Below are 19,338 nucleotides of genomic sequence, written 5' to 3'. Positions count from 1 at the left end.
ATACAGTTAAACAGAGTCTGATAACAGTTATACAGTTAATTAAATCACCAAACTGGCTGAGGAACTGAGAGCTCGAGTGGAAATAAAACCAGGAGATGCTCTTCAACCTTAAAAGCGCTTATTACAGGGACTTGTGCCCTTTCTCTTCTGCTCTACGGGAGTATGCTTTACAACGCATTAGTCTGTGAAGTAAACTATTTTTTTTGTTTAATAAATTGTATTCCTCGGTTTGTCGGTCTCCATCTCCAGCTGTTATGAATCGCCTCTCTTCACAGCCTGTTGTTTTTTCTTTTGGAGATGTTACAGTATATCTGTAAGAAAAGCCCCCCGGGCTCCGGACAGGAGTCTCCTCCAGCGGAGACGCGCTCTGCTGTCAGGAAGAGCGCTGTGACGTCACAGACACCAGCCAGAGCGCCGGGATCAGAGAGCGAGACTGAGGGAGGAGCGCTGAGCGCATGGAGGAGAGATATTGATCACTTACTGTATCTATCGACAACCAATTAATTCAACTAAAAAACCTTAGAATCATCGATTAACTTCACCGATTGGTGAGTACTGATTCTTTTCTTTCTTTAAATTCTTTAAATATCTAGAAAAGAGTCAATACAGCCTGTATCGATCAAATACCATAGTGCGTTTAGTGTTCATAATGTTCAATCCCAAATTAAAGAATGATTATTCAAATGATTGTTTAGAAATTGTATTCTAGAGCTTGAAAATTATATTCCAAGTTGATAAATTTGTGTAGGTAACAGTTTAAATGCATTTTCCACTGTTTACAAATTATAGGTATGGTAACCACGGCGACACGTGCCACATCACTGTGCCCAGCTAGGTGTCTCGCCTTCGTCACAAAGAGTGGTGTGACGTCACGGACTAATACTAATGCGAGTGTATTCATATTTAATATTAGTGAGAGTACAATCGGTAGCTTTAAAATTAATGCTAGTGTTCATGTCAGTATTAATGGTGATTGCGCTTCTGATAGTTTTGATGCCAGTATTCATGTTAATATTAGTTATAATTATAGAGTTACTGTTAGAGTATTTACACTAGTAGTCATGTTAGTTTTAGTGATAGCATTACTGTTATTATTAGTATTAGTAGTGTATTAGTAGTTTGTGTCAGTGATAATGATAGTGTAATTCTTAGTGATAGTGTTACTGTTTTAATGTTAGTGGCATTTGTGTTAGTGTTAGTTATACTGTATTTGTAGTTATGAGTGTGTGTGTATTTGTCTGTGTGTGTGTGTTGGTGTGTGTCTATAAGTATTTGTAGTCTATGTGTGTGTCTGTGAATGTGTGCGAGTATGTGTGTGAGTGTCTGATTGTGTATATAAATGTATGTTGTGTCTGTGAGTGTGTGTTGTGTCTGTGTGTGTGTCTGTGAATGTGTGTCTGTGAGTGTGTGTAGTGTATGTGTGTGTCTGTCAGTGTGTGAGTGTCTGTGTGTGTGTAATGTCTGTGTGTGAATATGTGTGGGTGGGTGTCATGCAGTGTGTGATAATGTATGTGATTGTGTGGGTGTATATCTGTCAGTGTGTGTGAGTGTGTGTGTAGGTGGGCTTGGGCTCCACTCGTGTGTCTGACAGAAGTGACCCATCAACAGGTGTTGAGGTCCAGAGTCGCCTGAGAATGGAACCACTTTCTAGATTACAGACCAATGTCCAGAGAGCTGTGAGTGCTCTGTTTTTATCACTATTACTAGTAATGACAGCAGTAGTAGTATTAATATCAGAATTAGTATTAGAATTTGTAGTCATGGTCATAGTAGTAGCAGCAGAAGTAACAACAGTGGTAGTTGGATTATCCAAGCACTTACTCCAGGAACTACAGTATTACACATTTATACTCTATTTTCCAGGTATGTTTTGTAAAGTGCTTTGATGTTCTGGATTAAAAGGCAAAATATAAGAAAAAAATTGATAGATTGATTGATTGACTATGAGAGTGAAGTCTGGTCGAACTTGTTTGTCTAACTGAACTGTCCTGTCCACAGATGTCAACAGAGGTGAACAGAGAAGATGTCCAAACCCACCAGAGACTGGAGACAAGTTTGAGAGTCAGGCCCCAGACCCAGAGAGCTGTGAGTCCACTGCTGGTCTTCATATTGTGATTCTTCCTCTTCTTCCTCCTCCTGAAATTAAAGCTCATCGCAGCAGCAGGGCTCTGTCGTCTTCTCTTGAGGAGGAGAAAGACTCTACCTGACAGTGTGTGCATCTGCGTGTGTGTTAGTGTGTGGGAGTGTGTGTCTGTGGGTGTGTGTGCTTGTGAGTCTAGTCCAGCCCGTGTCTGTAACAGAACTGTGTCTGACTTCCCCAGATCAGGAAGGAGGTAACAGGAGACTCAGCCAAAACAGGAGCCAGACCCAAGACCCCAAGAAAAGCAAGCCTGCATTATTATTATTATTAGTAGTAGTAGTAGTAGTAGTAGTGAGAGGGTGAGTGTGTGTGAGGTTGTGTGTGAGAGAGGGTGAGCATGTCTCAAACTCCATTCCTAGAGGGTCTGGTGCATCTGGTTTCCTGCCCAGAGGTCTTGGTTACAAGGTTGATCTAATTTTTTAATTAAACAAAAAATATTCTAATACTGTACCTTTATCCAGACCTTAAATATCCAACTGTGCCTTGAATATTTTGAGTCTTCAACAGTGAGAGACATCAAAATATATTATTAAACACATTATTTCCACATCTTCTTATGAAAATAATTAGATTAATTGTTTAATTGGCTAGCCCCGTTTGGAAAGAAAACCTGGAGATGCACCTGGCTCTCCAGGGATTGTGATTGGGCTTGAGACCCCTGGTCTAGCAGAACTGGCCCCTCAACAGGTCTCGGCAGGGATGTTGGGGATCATGAAGCGGTATAGACGAGGGCTGGACACTGCTTCTGAATCGAGGACAGACCACTGTCATGTAGGGTCATCTTGGCCCATGATGATGATGACAGTGTGTTTGTTTGTCTGTTTGTTTGTCTGTTAACTGTTTTCTCCTCCCCAGTGCCGCCAGGAGAATCTCCCTCAAGTGGAGAGAGGGATGGCCGAGCAGAGAGAAGGGTGTCACACCGAGACCTGGGGCAGATCTCACAGGAACGTGAGTATTGGCTTCAACAACATGGTTGGATAGCTTGTTCTACACACCCACCTCCCTCTATGTACAGTAGTGCCTCCTGTCCTGACTGTAGGGTCTCATCCAGCTCTCTCTTGAGATAAGCCAGGGTATCGGCTTCAACAACATGACTAGACAGCTTGTTCCACACCCCCACCCTCCTCTATGTAAAGAAGTGCCTCCTGCTCTCATTATTAAATGCTCTTCCCCAAGTATTAATTTTGTTAGACTAAGAATAAACCTGTACTGAGACACAAACTTGGTTGGCTTCTGCTGGTGAGACTAAAGCAGTCAACTTGTTGACAGGTCTCAAGAGAGACAGACGTGACCCTGAAAGGCCGGAGAGGGCCGACCGATACTGAGGCTCTGAGCAAAGATTCTTCCAGTGTAAGACAACCAATGTGTTCCGCTCAGGATGATGCAGATGATAGTGTAGATAATGAAGGTGGTTATGATGATGATGGTGGACATGATGATTGTCATGATGAAGAAGGATATGGTGATGAAGATGGTGGAGATCATTTATTAGAAATGTGATGAAGATGATGGTGACGAAGATAGTGGAGATTGTGATGGTGGAGGTGATGATGAAGGTGATGAAGATCGAAGGGGTTGTGATGGTGGAAGTGATGATGATGGTAATGCAAAATAGTGGAGATTGTGATGGTGGAGGTGGTGATGATGGTGACACAGTCATGCCTGTGTGTGGCTGTGTGTGACAGGGAAGGTGGGGTTGGATCAGGTCTGCCGCTGTCATCTGATAGGACTGTCAGAGGAAGAGGGAGCAGACTCCCCCTGCGTCTCACCCCAGGCAGCCGAGAGCTGCAAGTCTGTGAGCCTGATATGTCTGTGACGTCTGTCGAAAGTTTGGTTTCAGCTGCAATGATGGTGACTGTGATTGCTGGGAGACCAGGGGCAGGGCTTGGTCCTCCTGGAGAAGACCCTCTCAGTTTTCTCTCAGTCCTCCTCTCTGTGCCCCTGTCCCCTCAGGCCAGCCAGCCAATCACCAGGCAGGAGACCGAGACCCAGCTGTGGAACTACCCTAAGGGCCCGGAGAGGGATCTGCAGAAGGACAGGGCATGGACCTCCTCCTTGGCAGCCCACATACCCCATTGCTCGCCCCCTCACCCACCCCCTCACCCACCCCCTGGTACACCCGCTCACCCGGGCCTGACCCCAGCGGCCCTGTGGCGGCTCAGGGAGGGCCTGCAGGTCGAGCTAGAGCGGCTGCTCCAGGAGGAGGAGATACGGGTGCGGACCTGGGTTCAGAACATGATATCATCTATCCAGCTGGACTGCCTGGCGCTGTACAATGAAGTCCTGCCTGACTTTGAATCAGAGGGTGCATACGCGGGATTGGTAAGTCCCTTAAACCCCTCCCCCTTGCTTGAATCACACTGAGGTACGCAGGGGCTGGGGCGACTCACCTCTCCAAGACACCTGCGTCATTCCACTCCCATTTCACCTCAACATGGTTCTGAGAAAATCTCCCGTCCCCAAGGGGAGAGAGACAGGAGCCGGGCTGGGCCTCCAGCCCTCTGTTTATTCAAGATTATTGCCTCAGGAGGTGGGTGAGGTGGAAGACACACTGTCTACAGATCACCACTAGGGACAGCGTAAAGCAGGGGGTGAGACTCTTGATCATGGATAAGGATAACAGTGGGATGACTCCCCCTCTCTTGACTCACTGCCTACTGATGATGTTATGTCACTCCAGCTCCTCCTCATGGTGGTGGCTGCAGTCAGGCAATTTGGAGAATCATTGAGGGATGATGATGAATATTCACCTTTCTTGTTCTCCCAGGGCACAGGAATCATGAAGCAGGAAAGCTATGAGGAGGTGAAAGAGGCGCTGAAATCCTACTTCGAAAATACAATGGCCAGGTGTGACTTATCTGAGGTGGACAAGTGCTTCCGCCAGGCTGCAGCCGAGCTTGACCTTATCCTGCAGAAGTACCTGGGAGATGTTGTGGCCGAGGTCTGTGAATAGCAGGTTTATTTTGATAAAAGACATTTCTCATCCCCTTCTATTGTTGGTGTCTATTTCATGTAAAGGATTTGACTTGAAAATAAAACATTTAATTGACTTACAGGGAGTCTTCTTTAAGATGTGTATCGGATAGCTCTCCACTGTCACTTTACTGGACTTTTGAAGTAACCAATCTACAATGAAAATATATACTGCATATCTTAAGGAAAATAAAGAGAAATCCGTGTGCTGATTGTCACCAAAAATGTCACAAATTAACCGCCAAACTGTTTAACATGTCCAACCACCTCTTCCTATTTTGCAGTGATTACAATTCTTTCAGTTTCTTCTCTTGTATTTTCCTTACTGTTTCACTGTCCCCTTCCCCCATGTGGAGATGGATCCACAGACGAAACCCTGTTTCACCATTTGTTTGTTCACAGTCTTTGGACTGACTTGTGACTTGCGAAGCCCCAGTGGCACAATCAGTCAGCGTGCACAGCAGAGTCATGGCGATGTTGTGTGTTCATGCCTCACCTGGAGCAATGGCACCTACAGATCCAGCCATTCAAAATGTGTGTAGTACATGGTGGTAAAACGCGGTGGGCATGGCGAATCATACCACATTTGAATTGAAATATGATTATAGTATCTGGAAGCACCTTGTAAAATCACCAGGTGGAGCTAATGAAGTTTAACATCTCATATACAGCATTTGAGCTGTCGCCAGAAAATGCCTGGTTTCGAATCCCAGTCACTGCTGAGGGACAGTCTTTTTACAATTAAGAATTTAAATTGCATACTCTTTAGATTTTTAATAATTTGAAACTGTGTATTACAGAATGTCAATCATTAAACATTAAAAAGTAGGTATATTTTATAAAAGAAAGATTGCTCTTGTGGACAAAAGTACACAACCTTCCACCTTCATCATAAATATTTTAATTATGCAGAAATATTTTATGCATCAAAGTCTTTAACTTGGTAACTAACATGGGTTCTGGTTTTAACATGCTTGTTCTAACATTATTAAGCTTATATTCTGTAATTCATAAAAAGTTATAACGTTTTATCCTTTTCTAAGAATACGTAGTAAAAACACCACTTGCTGTTATTGTAAAAAAATACATGTTGTAGTGATTTAACATCACTTGATAGTTATATTAATATGGGATCGTGTAACTAAGCACCTAAAGTATCACAAGTGGACGTTTTGGAAACATTTTGACATTCGTTTCTTTAAAAAAAAACTTCTATTGTCGTTGTAGTGGTAATGAGCACTGTAATTGTCACGAAAGCTTTCTTTCTGGACCCTATGCGGACGACACAATCCGGGGTTGAGTGAGGAAACACGGGGAAAAAGTCATGCAGGATACGGGAATAAAAACAGGGGGGCGTGTCCATGGAGTGCTGGTGGTCGGGGAAGGTGTAGCGAGGCAAACAATCCGGGGACGAGTCCAAAGAGAAGTCCAAAAACAAGGCAAAAGTCCATGGCCAGGAGATCCATCCAAGACAGGAGATTAAAAACCAGAACCGGGTCGGGACCGGCAAGGGGAACAGGAACAGAAACTTAAAACCATGACGGAGCCAGACACATCCAGGACCCGGGCTCGCATGATACAGGAACCAATGCAGAGCCCAGATTGGCGTCTGCGTCTGGCTTATAAGGGTGAACTGAAAAGGGGCTGGAACAAGGGACAGGTGTGGGGAATAAGGCAAACAAGGAAGGGCTGGAGCGCCCTTAAGAGGAGGGGTTTGTGATCATGACAGTAATGTACCTAGGCGCACTTAGGCGCGATCAGAGCTGAATGCATAAAGATAGTCCTTTATTATTATAGTCTACTACTACTACTATAGTCCACTTTAGCTTATTGTGAACATGATGTGTCTTTTTCAGGTTTACACCCGAATTGAGAAAATCTATATTTTGTCTTCATCCAAATGTCATCAGCCAGTAATCAACCAAAAATTAACTGTCCTATATAGTACACCACCTGGGATTGAACCCAGTCTGTCACATCATTCAACAGGAAACCAGCTGGCTGGCCAGCTGTCTCAGCCCAAGTGCCTGATTTGCTCTGGGATGTTGTGTCTGTCAAAATTGGCTCCTGCGTGTGTATTTGGATTAATTATTATACGTAATGGTTTTGTTTTTAAGCATTTCTTAATGGAAATCTTTAAGTTAATCAAGGGAGGGTGGAATGGTTATTTTGTTTTACAATTGCCAGTAATTGGAGAACAGCCTATCAACCAGATGGCCAAACGATTTAATTTTTTTTAAATTAAATCAAAAATAAGATACAATGACATGTCCCTGCCTAACATCGCATGACTTTAGAATCTGTAAAAAACTGGTTTAGTTAAAAACCACTTTTTATGCGCAAAAAATGGGTGATTTTTCATCTTCGTGATCAGCTTTGAACCTTTGTGTTAGCTGTAAGATTTTTACTTTTTAATTAAATGTTTAAAATACTCGAATTTCATAAACGTAACACACGTTTCATATAGAAAAAAAAATCACATTCTCTTCTCTTCCTGTTATGTAGGACACATCAGCTGGTCTTTTTTTCCCCAGTCAGAGGCTGTGAAAATACTGCGCCCCATCAAAGACGGGGGAGAAGCAGCACAGCCTGAGCTTTCGCAGTGCAAATGGCACCAATCGCGTCTGCATTTATTATTTAGTTTTTAAAATTAAACAATGTAAATCATTATCTTTGTCTTCTAAGTTCCTGAATTAACTTTAAGCATAGCTTTCTCACCATTTAGATTTATTTTTCATACCATCGTTAAACAAAGCAAGAGCCTATTGTACTTCCTAATGGCATCACACGTGGAAAGATTAGATTGTAATCTGTTGTCATAACAATCAGAAATAAAATAGTATGTGATATTTGTGTAGATGAAATGTTTCTAAAATTGATTTTTTTAATTAAAAATGATTAAAATGTATAATCTTTCCATGTGCAATGTCATTAGAAAGTACAATAAGCCCCTGTTTTCTTTAACGGTCATTTCAAAAATAAAACGAACTGGTGAAAAAGCTATGTTTAATAATAAAATATTTCAAGTTAAAATAAATTATTTACACTCTATTATTAAGTTTTAAAGGCAGGCGCACTCAGAGCCATAAACACTGCGCTGCGGAATGGTGTCCTTACGGCGCCCTCCTTTTCTCTGACTGAGCTCAGTGGGTACAGCGTTTTCTCAATCTCCTGCTAATTCATTTCACACCACGGGAAAACAGGAGAATGTGATTGTTCTGTATCTGTAAGAAATTTGTGTTGCGTTTACAATATTAAAGTCTTTAAAATGTTTAATTAAAAAGTTTAAAAAATGTACAGCTTGCACAAAGGTGCTAAGCTGATCACACAAAAGGAAATTGTTTTTTTTTTCGTATTTTTAACTAAACCCGTTTTTATGGGTTTTAAAACCATGCAATGTCTATTTGAGACACACACTTTATTGTTTCCTATTTTTGATTTTCTTTAAAATTAAAAGAATCGGTTGCCCATCGTGCCACACAATATTATGTTACATTTTTTAGGTTTTGAGAGACTTCAGCATGCTTCATGCTTCATAAAAAATTTACCATAATGTCTTCTCGCGTTATCACTTGCACCTGGGATCCGCTTTATTCAAACTAGAATTTCTAAAACTGCAACCAGGTACTAGATATTGTTTAAATTAAAGCTGTGAAATGTTTCACAAATCACGATCTTTAAAACTGTAGGTTGCAGGCTCTGTCATTTGTTCACAAAATTATCGACATCTGAAACATTGTGTCTCCTAAACAGGTATTTTAATAAGCGAAGTTTTAAGGCTTGAGGCATCTGTTAAACTGCCCAACTGAATAAAGTGTTTTGAATCAAATCGGTTTAACAGTTGACAGTATTCCCGTTTGATAATTCACGTTTTTATCTCATTATTAATATAAATTAACATTGAATATGTTATGATAAATATATATAAAAAAACATGTTAATATAGTGTACATTATACTTACTATTTTATTTTTTTAAAGTATTTGTTAGAAGAAAAACTTGTGCCGTAAGCAGGTATTGAACTTGGATTGTCAAGGGCTGCTCGAAAACACAGCTGAGACGAACAGTTTTAAAATGTTGTGAAAGTAATCATGCGCGATTGAGTCAAATTAAAAATAAACCATGTTTGCAAAGAATGTGGAGTACAGTAAATTAATATCATTATTAATTTCTTTAGATAAGCGATTCCATCTTATATTTCCTATTTAGCGGATTCTAAAAAGTATGAGGTTTTTTACTGCGATAACGAGCAGAAGTATTCATAGAAAAGGTTAATCAGTTAACTTTGAATGTGTTGTGATATTTAGAATTACCATCAAATTCAATATATTGTCAATAATATTTACTATTTTAGTTTTTCAAAGAAATGTTTATCTGTTAAAAGAAAACTCATGGCAAGAGCTGGGTTCAATCCCCCAACTTACAGCATACAAGTCAGATGCCTAAACCATTATACCAAGACACTGCTTTACAGTTCAACTTATAACTGAACAGGGCAGGCCAAAGGTTTCCAAGTAATCGCGGGTGAATGAGTCAAATTGATGCAGATGTTTACAAAGAAAGCCTACTACTGTAATATTTTGAGCTATATGAATATAATTATATCGTTATTAATTTATTTAGATACACGGTTCCATATTATATTCCCTATTAATCAAATTATAAAAAGTATGCGTTTTTTACCGTGATATCGAGCCCAATTAAATATGAATAAATATTAATGAAGTTAATACTTATACTTTTACTTAGTATATACTTTTATATACTTTTAATGAAGTTCTGTATATAAACTTAATACAGTCAGAAGTACGTAAAACTTTTTCCAAAATAACCACAGTATGTAACCGAATGAAAGACTGATGCTTAAAATGTTTATGAAGAAAGTGGAATACTGGTGTGTATTTTTTATTTAAATTACCAAAACCAGACATATACATTTTACATAATATGTTTATGTTCCTAAATTAATATCATTTATTACCTTCAGACGCGTTATACTCCTCTTCTTTTTATGCTCAGCTACTAAAATTTCCCTTTAGTTGTAAAATGTCCATATTAATATTCAATATTAAGCTGATTTAAACATGCACATTAAAGAGATCAAATGAAGCAATTGTTTCACTAACAACCAATTCATCATGAGTGCTGCCTGTCAGTCATTTTGGCCAGCCAATCACTTACTGCGGTACAACGGTGAACTGTAGAAAATTTCCACAGTACGGGGTTGTACTGTGCATTTTCAATGGCTGTATCTGTATATATAAAAATTATAAAAGCCAACCACTTTTATCATCATATTCTCGCTGAGAGGAAGGAATCAGTGTAAATATATCATTACAAGTGATAATAAGAGCAGCTTTATGATAACCCTAAGAAAATACTACTATATTGGTAGTTGGGGGAATGTATATTACATATATCTAGAATATAAAATTAAGGAAAAGGAAATGTATCACTCAAAAGGAAAAAAATGAGAAAATCGTTAGTTGATGAACTATTAGAATACTATATATTTAATATTTCTGAGTACGTGATTATTGAAAGTTAAAAACTACTTATTATGCTGAAAAAACTGCAAAAACAAAATAATATGCAAACAATGCATGGGATAGTGAAAAAATAAAACTTTTCTGACATTTGGAATAGAAATTATACAACAACTTTATATTGTAAAGTGAAGAGACAGGTGAGTTTATAAAGAGCAACATGAAAGTGAAGCTCCCAGAGTTAACATTGCAGCAACTTAAACCCTTAATCAAACTAGGAGAAGCCTAGACAAAGAAGAACCAAAACATTGAAATGAGACTTTTGCAATGGTCTAACACAACATAAGAATACACTTAGATGAAATCTTTACTATTTTACAGGAGAACCTAATAGGGAAAGTTATAAAAGCGTGTATGTGTCAGAAACCTAGAGAGAATTCACGTGCAGTATCATTTTGCTTAAAGTTGAACTGAGCACAAACAATATAGTTGCATTGTATACTTGTATGTGCAATACACTATTTCAAGTCTAAACTATAGTACAACTCACTCTGCTGTGACTCCTTGCATCTCTACGCTATAACTTCCATCGAAGAGAGATTTTATCAGCAGCATGCAATTGATTCTTCCAACATTTTGTTTAATACTGTAATGTGGATGTAAGAACTCATGAAGTATTACCAGGATCTACATTTAGCACTGCTGATATTGATGGAGTTGAAATGCATGATGTATTTATTGACAGCTATATCTGAGCCGATAATGATTAAAATACCTCCTGTAAAGTGTTAGGATTCATGGCAAGGCATATTTCTCCCCCCTAAACGTTGCTACTGCATTGCACATAAAATGAGCCTTACCAGTTTCAGTAGCTCCTGGTGTGTGCGGTTTTTAAAAACCTAAAGTAATAAGAAAATAACTTGTACACAGCAGTGCGTCTGTGGAGATTACCTAGGAAACGCTGAAGCTCCCTGCACACAAGCAATCCAACATAAATGAAAAATGTCTGCAGTCTGCCACTTATGCGTTTCCTTTACTACAGAGTAAATTCATAGGAATGAAGAGAAATGGAAAGAAAAAATATCACATTAAAGTTTCCAGTTACTTGGCACGAATGAATCAGCTGTTTCTATATCCAGTCACACAGGAGACGGGTTGATTCGCCGATGGGGATGTGTTGTTTCTCTACCTTCTTATTAGACTGTCGTTCAATTCTGTCTTCTTTGAAAGCTTTTTACATCTTTTAAGTGCTCTCGCTTAAACCACGCATAGAAAACCATCACTGCTGATGATTTTCATGGGCCGATGCACACTTGTTCTGTAGAACTCTAGTGATAAAGCCCTGCCTGGGAATATTGTACGAGAATTATAAAGGGTGAAACAACAGCCCCAACCAGAAGAATGGTAACAGGAAGGATTGTGTTCTTATTTAATATGTCCTTTTGAGACATGCCTTGTAAATGCACACAGGTGTTAGAATGTCGACAAATATTTTATAATGGAGCTGTGAAAACAAAGATTGAGTTTTTCCTATACCAGCCAATAGTAAAAAAGGGAGCAGACTCTTAAACTTTGAGACACAATGACACCTTATCACGGGAAATATTAATTCAAACATCATCACAACAAAGTAATTAGTGGGGCTTTGAGTGAACAAAAATCGCTTTTATTGAACACTTTCGTCTACATAACTTTTGAGTGAAAATTTGCACATATCTTGCATGCACGTTGGTAAAATAATGGTGAGCATAGCTGCCTCCCAAGCAGGTGATCGTGGTTCAGTTCCTGAAACAACTGGCAGCCGTGGGATTCCAACCCCTGAAGAGACTGGAGCCTTAATCCAGCGCCTTAGACCCTCGGTCACACTACCCTATACCCTGTGTCTGTTCTTCACATTACTTGCTCGGAGAATGCTGGGTGGCTTCAGCTCTTGTTGTCCATCCTAGTGGTTTTATGACGCCTGGAAGCGACTGCACCTCCATTTTCTGAGATGCTTCTCCCTCTCCCCTCTCGACTTCTCTGGCACCTCTGGATATAGTTCCTCTGTTGAGCAGTCTTCAGATCTCTTCATACAGCGCCCTTGAAGTCATTTTATTTTTACAGCAGGACGCATCCGGAAAGTTGTTTTTTTACTTTTTATTTGAACAACAAAAATTAGATACAATACAAACAAGAACACATATAAAGTATCAATAACATTGTCAGGGATACATACTATAATGAATTATACCTTATTAAAAAAAAGATTGAACAAGGCATATTAAAGACATTTCAAAGTAGCCTGTAAATACGCCTTTACATCTATTTTGAACTGTTCAAACAAAAGACTCTTCCCAGACCATTTCACTTTATGTATATCACATTCTGAAATCAGAATGTGTCTCCTGTTTAAGAACTGCTTTGGGCAGTATGTCTTATACAACGCACCCACAGTATTCTAACTGTGGACTGCAGATCTGCGCTATAGTTCAGCCGAATTCGAAGGATCCAGCAATCGTACTGGAATTGACTGGGATTCTGAAATGTCTCTTGCAAAGGTTTTCAGGTTTGCTTAAACCTTTCATTAAAAAAACGATCTGAAACTTCCTAGCTTACAATCTCTGAAGTAATTCTCACTAAACTTGGACGTGATGTCCACAGATGTGCAGTGTACCTTTACTCTTGTCGTGTTCAAGAGTATTTTCACTGTGTGAGCTTCTCACTGCATGTCCTGTACTGTACTGTGATTTCGTTTAGATTATCTATGAGGAGTACAGGGACTAGAACATCTTGAACTACTTTCGTTATATAAAAAAACGCAAAAGAATATGCAAAGTGATTAATATTACAATTATGTCGATTTTCTGATTATGTCTCTGCTTTACTTAATGAATTTCCTTAGTGACAGGCCATTTCTTTCCAATATTTTTTCTGGTGCGGTTATTGATCACATACAAAATCTTATTTTCATAAAGAACACCAACAAAGTCACTGTGAAACTGGTATCGGGAAAAGTTTCATAATATGTCTTTTTATTAGAATACAAGTAAATCTTATCATTAACTATGGAATTTCTTGCCAGTCTGGCGCTTGAATTCACAACCCTGAGATTCAGAGTTTCATGCTAGTTGCTCCAGAGAAAACTGAAATCTTTTATTTATATTAAACACTGCGGCTCCTGTCCTCTACTTTTCGTCACGGAAGAGGGGGATCTGGTCTTCAGTTTGCCAACAATAAGCTCAGGCAGTGCTCCTTTGTAAAGCAGTGTTTGTTTGGATTGGTTATGTGGGACGGCACATCAGCTCTATGACCGTTTTCCCCTTCACTCAAATATCATAGATGGCAGCTCTCTTGTCTTGGGTTGCTGTAACCCAGTTTCAAAGCAGGAGTACTGTGGTCTCAATACAAAGTACTGGCCTCTATACCATTAAGGCGAGCAGCCCAAACGTACACGCATTTTGTCATGCGTGTGTGAAGCTTTATTGTCTGGGGCTGCTGTCAGTTTTGATAAACCTTGTATCCTACTGTTCTGCACTTCTCCAGGAGCCAGTTCAGCACACAAATACCCTCCTTCAAACAAAGGCTGTAATCACTTGATAAAAGCCATTTCTCATCCTTTCTCTTAGTGTCGGTGCTGCTATTGCATGTGAAGGAGGCGACTTGAAAATAAAATGTGTAATTGCCTTACAGAGGGTCTTCACGAAGGCGTGCGTCGCCTAGCTCTCTACTGCCAATTGACTGGACTTTTGAAGAAACCAATGTCATACAACGACTGCACAAATTGCACATCTTAAGGCACACGAAGAGAAATCTGTATGCTGATTGACGCAAAAAATGTTGCTACAAATTATCCGCCGAGCTATTTTACATGTCCGACCATCTCTTTCCTTTTTAATTTGCAGCGAGCACAATTCTTTTGGTTCCTTCTTTTGTATGTCCCTTGCTATTTTACTGTCTCCTTCCCCCATGTGGAGATGGATCCACAGTCAAAACCCTGTGTTTCACCTTGTGTTTGTGCAGCGTCAGTTTGTGTAGAGAGAAACTTACACAGCTCCAGGGGTGCAATCGGTCATCAGCGCACAGCGGAGTCATACCGAGGTTATGAGTTCGAGTCTCAGCTGGAGCAACATCACTTATGTCTTTAGCTACTGAAATAGTTGAGTTTAGGTCAGTTTTGTTGTGACACATTCTGCTCAAAAGAGCTGTATTAAAGCAAGCTCACCTGTTTCCACAGAATCGTTACTGCTTCTCGTCAACCAATATACTGCAGCTAGATCTGATACTGATACTGTCATTGCTTGTGGGTCACACGTTCCTGCTGTGAGCCTGCTATAGCATGTTCAGTCCAGATATACTGCTGATGTACTACAAGAGCAAAAAAGGAAATGAAAGCATACCCAGCTTTTTTATTAAAACAAGGCACATCTGTGAGCTTGGTAATGATGAGGTTTGAACCCACAGGTGCAGTGCATAATGAATTAGTAGTCCATCGCCTTAACTACTTGGCCACTTCGTCAAGAAAACTAGCACCTCCAGGCATGAGGTGTCATGCTCTAGATGACCATCTTTCCCTGTAGGTGAGGGTCATTTTCCTCTTCCAACTGCAAATTTAAATTTTTTCTTGGGAGCTGTCAAGCTACCAAGCCTGAGCTGTGCTTCAGTGGCGGGTGTACAGGACATCCTGTTGTACACAGAAAGCACATTGAGCTCCTTTAACATGAAAAGTGCCAGATTATAGCATTTTCTCATCCTTTCTCTCAGTTTCAGTGCTACTATTGCTTGTAAAGGAGACAGCTTGCTCAGCGCACACCGAACTTGGGTGTCTCAGAGCGGTGTGTACAAGTGGCTGTAAAAGGGGAGCACTTAGCTGATAAAGCACCTGTCTAGTAAACATCCCAGATCCTACACTCAAATCCCAGTGGTGCCTTTCTTTCTGTCTTGTTGTACAGAATTTATAGTCATGGACAACATACGTCTTGATTTAGTTTAATGCAAATATTCATTGAGTGGGCGGCAGAAGAATTCATTTATACTCCTCTTGTCTCCTCAGCTAAAATATTTTAAAAATACAGTACAGATTTGTTAGAGAACTTGACAAGTAAAAATGACAGCTCGCCGGCGTCATTAGGTTAGGACTGTAGAGTTCTACTATAATCTTTTGGCATATTTATCTTAATTTTAATGTGAATCTAAAGACAAATGCCATTCAATATTTTGTAATTTAAAAAAATATATATATTTTAGCTGTGGATGCAAGAGGGACTGTTATACCTTCCAAACATCCAATACAATTGTAAAAGAGCCTGTTATTTTAATAAAATTAGCGAATAAGAGAAAACCACAATTTTTATATTATCACTAAATATCAACATTCAGAGGAAGGATTTGAAGAATCTATCAAAGGATAAACAATGACAGGAATGGATTTTTTTATTTTGAACCAATACAGATGCAGCCATTCAAAGTGCGCGTCACAGACACGTACCGCAGGTGACGTCGCTCAGTATGACGCAAGATGACGCGTGGCACCGCAGTACGTGATTGGTTGACCGACAGGGGCACTCGTGGTCCGTTGGTCTGTCGTAGAAAGACTTACAGTAAAAACGTCTTTGCTGTGCCCGTTGTAGATATTGAATTTTACCACTGAAGGGAAATCTTAGTAGCTGAGCATAAAAAGAATAGGAGCATACTGTAACGCGTGTGAAGGCCATAAACGATATTAATTTTGGAACATAAACATACAGTATATACTGTAGCTGGTCTTGGTACTTTAAAGAAAAAAATACACACCAGTATTCCATTTCTCCCTAAACATTTTAAGCTTTGAAGTCTTTAACTAACATGATACCGGAGTCAACAAGCATACTTTTAGAATTTGATTAAAAGGGAATATAATATGGAATCGCGTATCTAAAGAATTTAATAACGGTATTCGTGTGCTGCGACAGGGCTGTGTAGGGCTTTTTCGCCTGCCTGTTCATGCGAGCTGTCTTCTAGCCGACTGGTCTAGGTGTGTGACTAGCAACTGGGAGGTTGTGTGATCGAATCCAGCTGGTGCCGGACTTTTCTTTTAACAAACATTTCTTCGAAAAAATAGAATAGCGATATTATGGACAATAAATTGACTTTTATATTTCAAAATATCGCAACATGAACGATATTTGCGATATTTTGAACATATCTTCCCTTCTGACAGCGGTTCCTCCTTCTATTGTGTGTGTGTGTGCAACAGAGTAAATTTTTATAGAGAAATGGAGGCTGGACAGTATGCGTTACAATATAAACATTTATATTGATTTAAATCGTGTTCTGATTTAAATCGCAAACGCGTGTTTAATTATGTGTTTTTTAATCATAATCAGGCTAATGCATTTCTACATTTTCTGTATGAACCAGCTTAGAGGTTCATACAGAAAGACAGCTTGTGTTTAAATTGAGTGTAAGGTAATTTATGCTTCTAAAGTCATGGTCAGCATTTATTATTGTACTGTGCTGTAAACTTTTTCTGTGCCTAGTCACATTATTTTATAGCGTTTTTATTGCGTTATTAAATCCGGTGGCGCTGTGTGTTACAGTAGTTTCCTGACTCCCATGTCACATGGTCTGTGATTGAATCCCATAGAACTATGACTTTATTTTTTAACAAACATTTCTTTGAAAAAATGAAACGTTTCCCTTGGTCAGAGATTAAATAAAACCTCACTCGCACCAAACAAATTTATATTTCTAAATATCACAAAATACGTTCATTGTCTTCCAATCGAGTCGAGTTGACATTGGAAGCCTGCCACACCCGGACTGTTAAACCAACGCATTAGCACGTCAAAGCCCATCGAGGGTATTGAGCCAGTATTGGCTTTAGTATTCCCCCCTCTCCCCTCAATTCAATTCAATTCAAGGTGTTTTATTTGCATGACAGATGGGTACAAGCAGTTGGGTATGTATATTGTAACGCTTACGGCAGACAGGCACTGTGTAAGAGCCGGCGCACCAGAGCAGCGCACCGAGGGAGCGTCTGCATTTCTAACTTAGTTTTTAAAATTAGTCAAGCAATATGAAGCATCTCCTTTTACTTAGTGCCTGAGCATAAAAAGAATAGGAGCATACTGCAACGCGTGTGAAGTCCATAAACGATATTAATTTTGGAACTTAAACATACAGTATATGGCTGGTCTCGGTACTTTAAAGAAAACATACACACCAGTATTCCATTTCTCCTAAACATTTTAAGCATCGAAGTCTTTAACTAACGCGATACCGGAGTCAACAAGCATACTTTTAGAATTTGATTAAAAGGGAATATAATATGGAATCGCGTATCTCAAGAAATTAATAACGATATAATTATATTCATGTTGCAAAAGAACTGCAACGGACATAAAAACTCCCTTGCTTTTAACAGAGCGTTCCATAATTTCTAACTACGAAAATGCCAGGTGAAAGGATTTGTAAACATATTTTGTTAAAGCAAGTCAGAACCCATTCAGAGCCTACATTACATTTTAGCGTTTCATTCTGAGCAGAAGACCCTCACACCTGAAGAAGGGGGAGGTGTTTTTCGCTGGAAATCTCGCCTGCTTCTACTTTACAACCGGAGTGCTGGCTGTGACGAATTAAACCGGTATTACAGGTTACAATCACAGACCATGTGACATGGGAGTCAGGAAACTAACACAGCGCCACCAGATTTGATAACGCTATGAAAACGCTATAAAATAATGTGACTAGGCACAGAACAAGTTTACAGCACAGTACAAAAATGCTGACCATGACTTTAGAAGCATAAATTGCCTTACACTCAATTTAAACACAAGCTGTCTTTAGCCCTCTAAGGTGGTTCATACAGAAATGTAGAGATCCAGGCTCAGAACACACAGCTTCATTAGCGAATACATATGCAGGACAACTAGAGAAGACGTTTTACAGAGGATGGATTTTTAGAAACATCCCATCAGTGACATCACTGAAGTCAACTCCTAGGTAACTGTCTTGTGGATAGTTTCACAAGAATCAGACAAAGGTTTAAGCATCGCTTGTTCTAGATAAAACTGCAAAAAAAAACAACAACCCATAATGTACTTCTTTGCGGCTCTGTTTGCCCAAATCATATATTCACAACGTGAAATCTAGAAAATAATATTACGTAACCAAAATCCGCAATATGGAAACAGAACCTGTGTAATTGTTGATAGATGATGTACTCGTAACATTTTTTCAAGACGAACTACAACATTTAAAAAATGACTTGTATGTACTTGATATCTCTAATCAATCCACGGGTCCCAGCACGAAACGAAAGTAAAACGCATACCGTTTCGCGCTTCTTATTAGTTGCTCAAAAGTAATTTGACCGTATGAAATGCATAATATAAACCTAGAAACATATACGTGAGTAGTACTTAAGCACTGTAGTATCGGTGTTAAGACATACCTCTCAAATACTGTAAATCAAGTTAAAAATATCTCAAGATTCTGGTCATAATGAAACCATGTTTCGTGTATGTTTTCTTTAAAGTACCGAGACCAGCCATATACTGTATGTTTATGTTCCAAAATTAATATCGTTTATGGCCTTCACACGCGTTGCAGTATGCTCCTATTGTTTTTATGCTCAGCTACTAAGATTTCCCTTCAGTGGTAAAATTAGATATGAATATTCAATACTTAAACGGGCACAGTTAAGACATTAAATATACATATACATACTGTATACAGTACAGTTTGCATACGGTAATATGTTTATGTCCCTAAATCAATCTC

General features: G+C 39.3%; 2 protein-coding genes across 2 annotated transcripts in view; both read left to right on the top strand.

Annotated features, from left to right (window-relative positions):
- LOC148827801 (scavenger receptor cysteine-rich type 1 protein M130-like) overlaps positions 1–19,338 on the top strand; it is a 446,693-nt gene that overhangs the window by 196,845 nt on the left and 230,510 nt on the right. The gene's annotated exons all lie outside the window — the stretch shown is intronic.
- LOC148827814 (uncharacterized) lies at positions 1,635–5,093 on the top strand. The gene is made up of 7 exons (XM_088926191.1): positions 1,635–1,676; positions 1,999–2,085; positions 2,322–2,384; positions 2,996–3,088; positions 3,410–3,490; positions 4,094–4,462; positions 4,908–5,093. The coding sequence occupies exons 1-7, from the start codon at positions 1,635–1,637 to the stop codon at positions 5,091–5,093; spliced, it is 921 nt and encodes a 306-aa protein (XP_088782317.1).

Source organism: Atractosteus spatula, chromosome 10 (genome assembly GCF_055471065.1).
Source record: "Atractosteus spatula isolate fAtrSpa1 chromosome 10, fAtrSpa1.hap1, whole genome shotgun sequence".
Lineage (NCBI taxonomy): Eukaryota > Metazoa > Chordata > Actinopteri > Semionotiformes > Lepisosteidae > Atractosteus > Atractosteus spatula.
Note: the sequence above shows the minus strand (reverse complement) of the source record. Positions and strands in the feature narration are given on the sequence as shown.

Excerpts from the sequence above, each read along its gene's own strand:
- LOC148827814 (XM_088926191.1), top strand. The coding sequence starts at position 1,635 with ATGGAACCACTTTCTAGATTACAGACCAATGTCCAGAGAGCT. Across the intron at positions 1,677-1,998 it reads AGACCAATGTCCAGAGAGCT|ATGTCAACAGAGGTGAACAG; the intron begins GTGAGTGCTCTG and ends TCCTGTCCACAG. Across the intron at positions 2,086-2,321 it reads GGCCCCAGACCCAGAGAGCT|ATCAGGAAGGAGGTAACAGG; the intron begins GTGAGTCCACTG and ends TGACTTCCCCAG.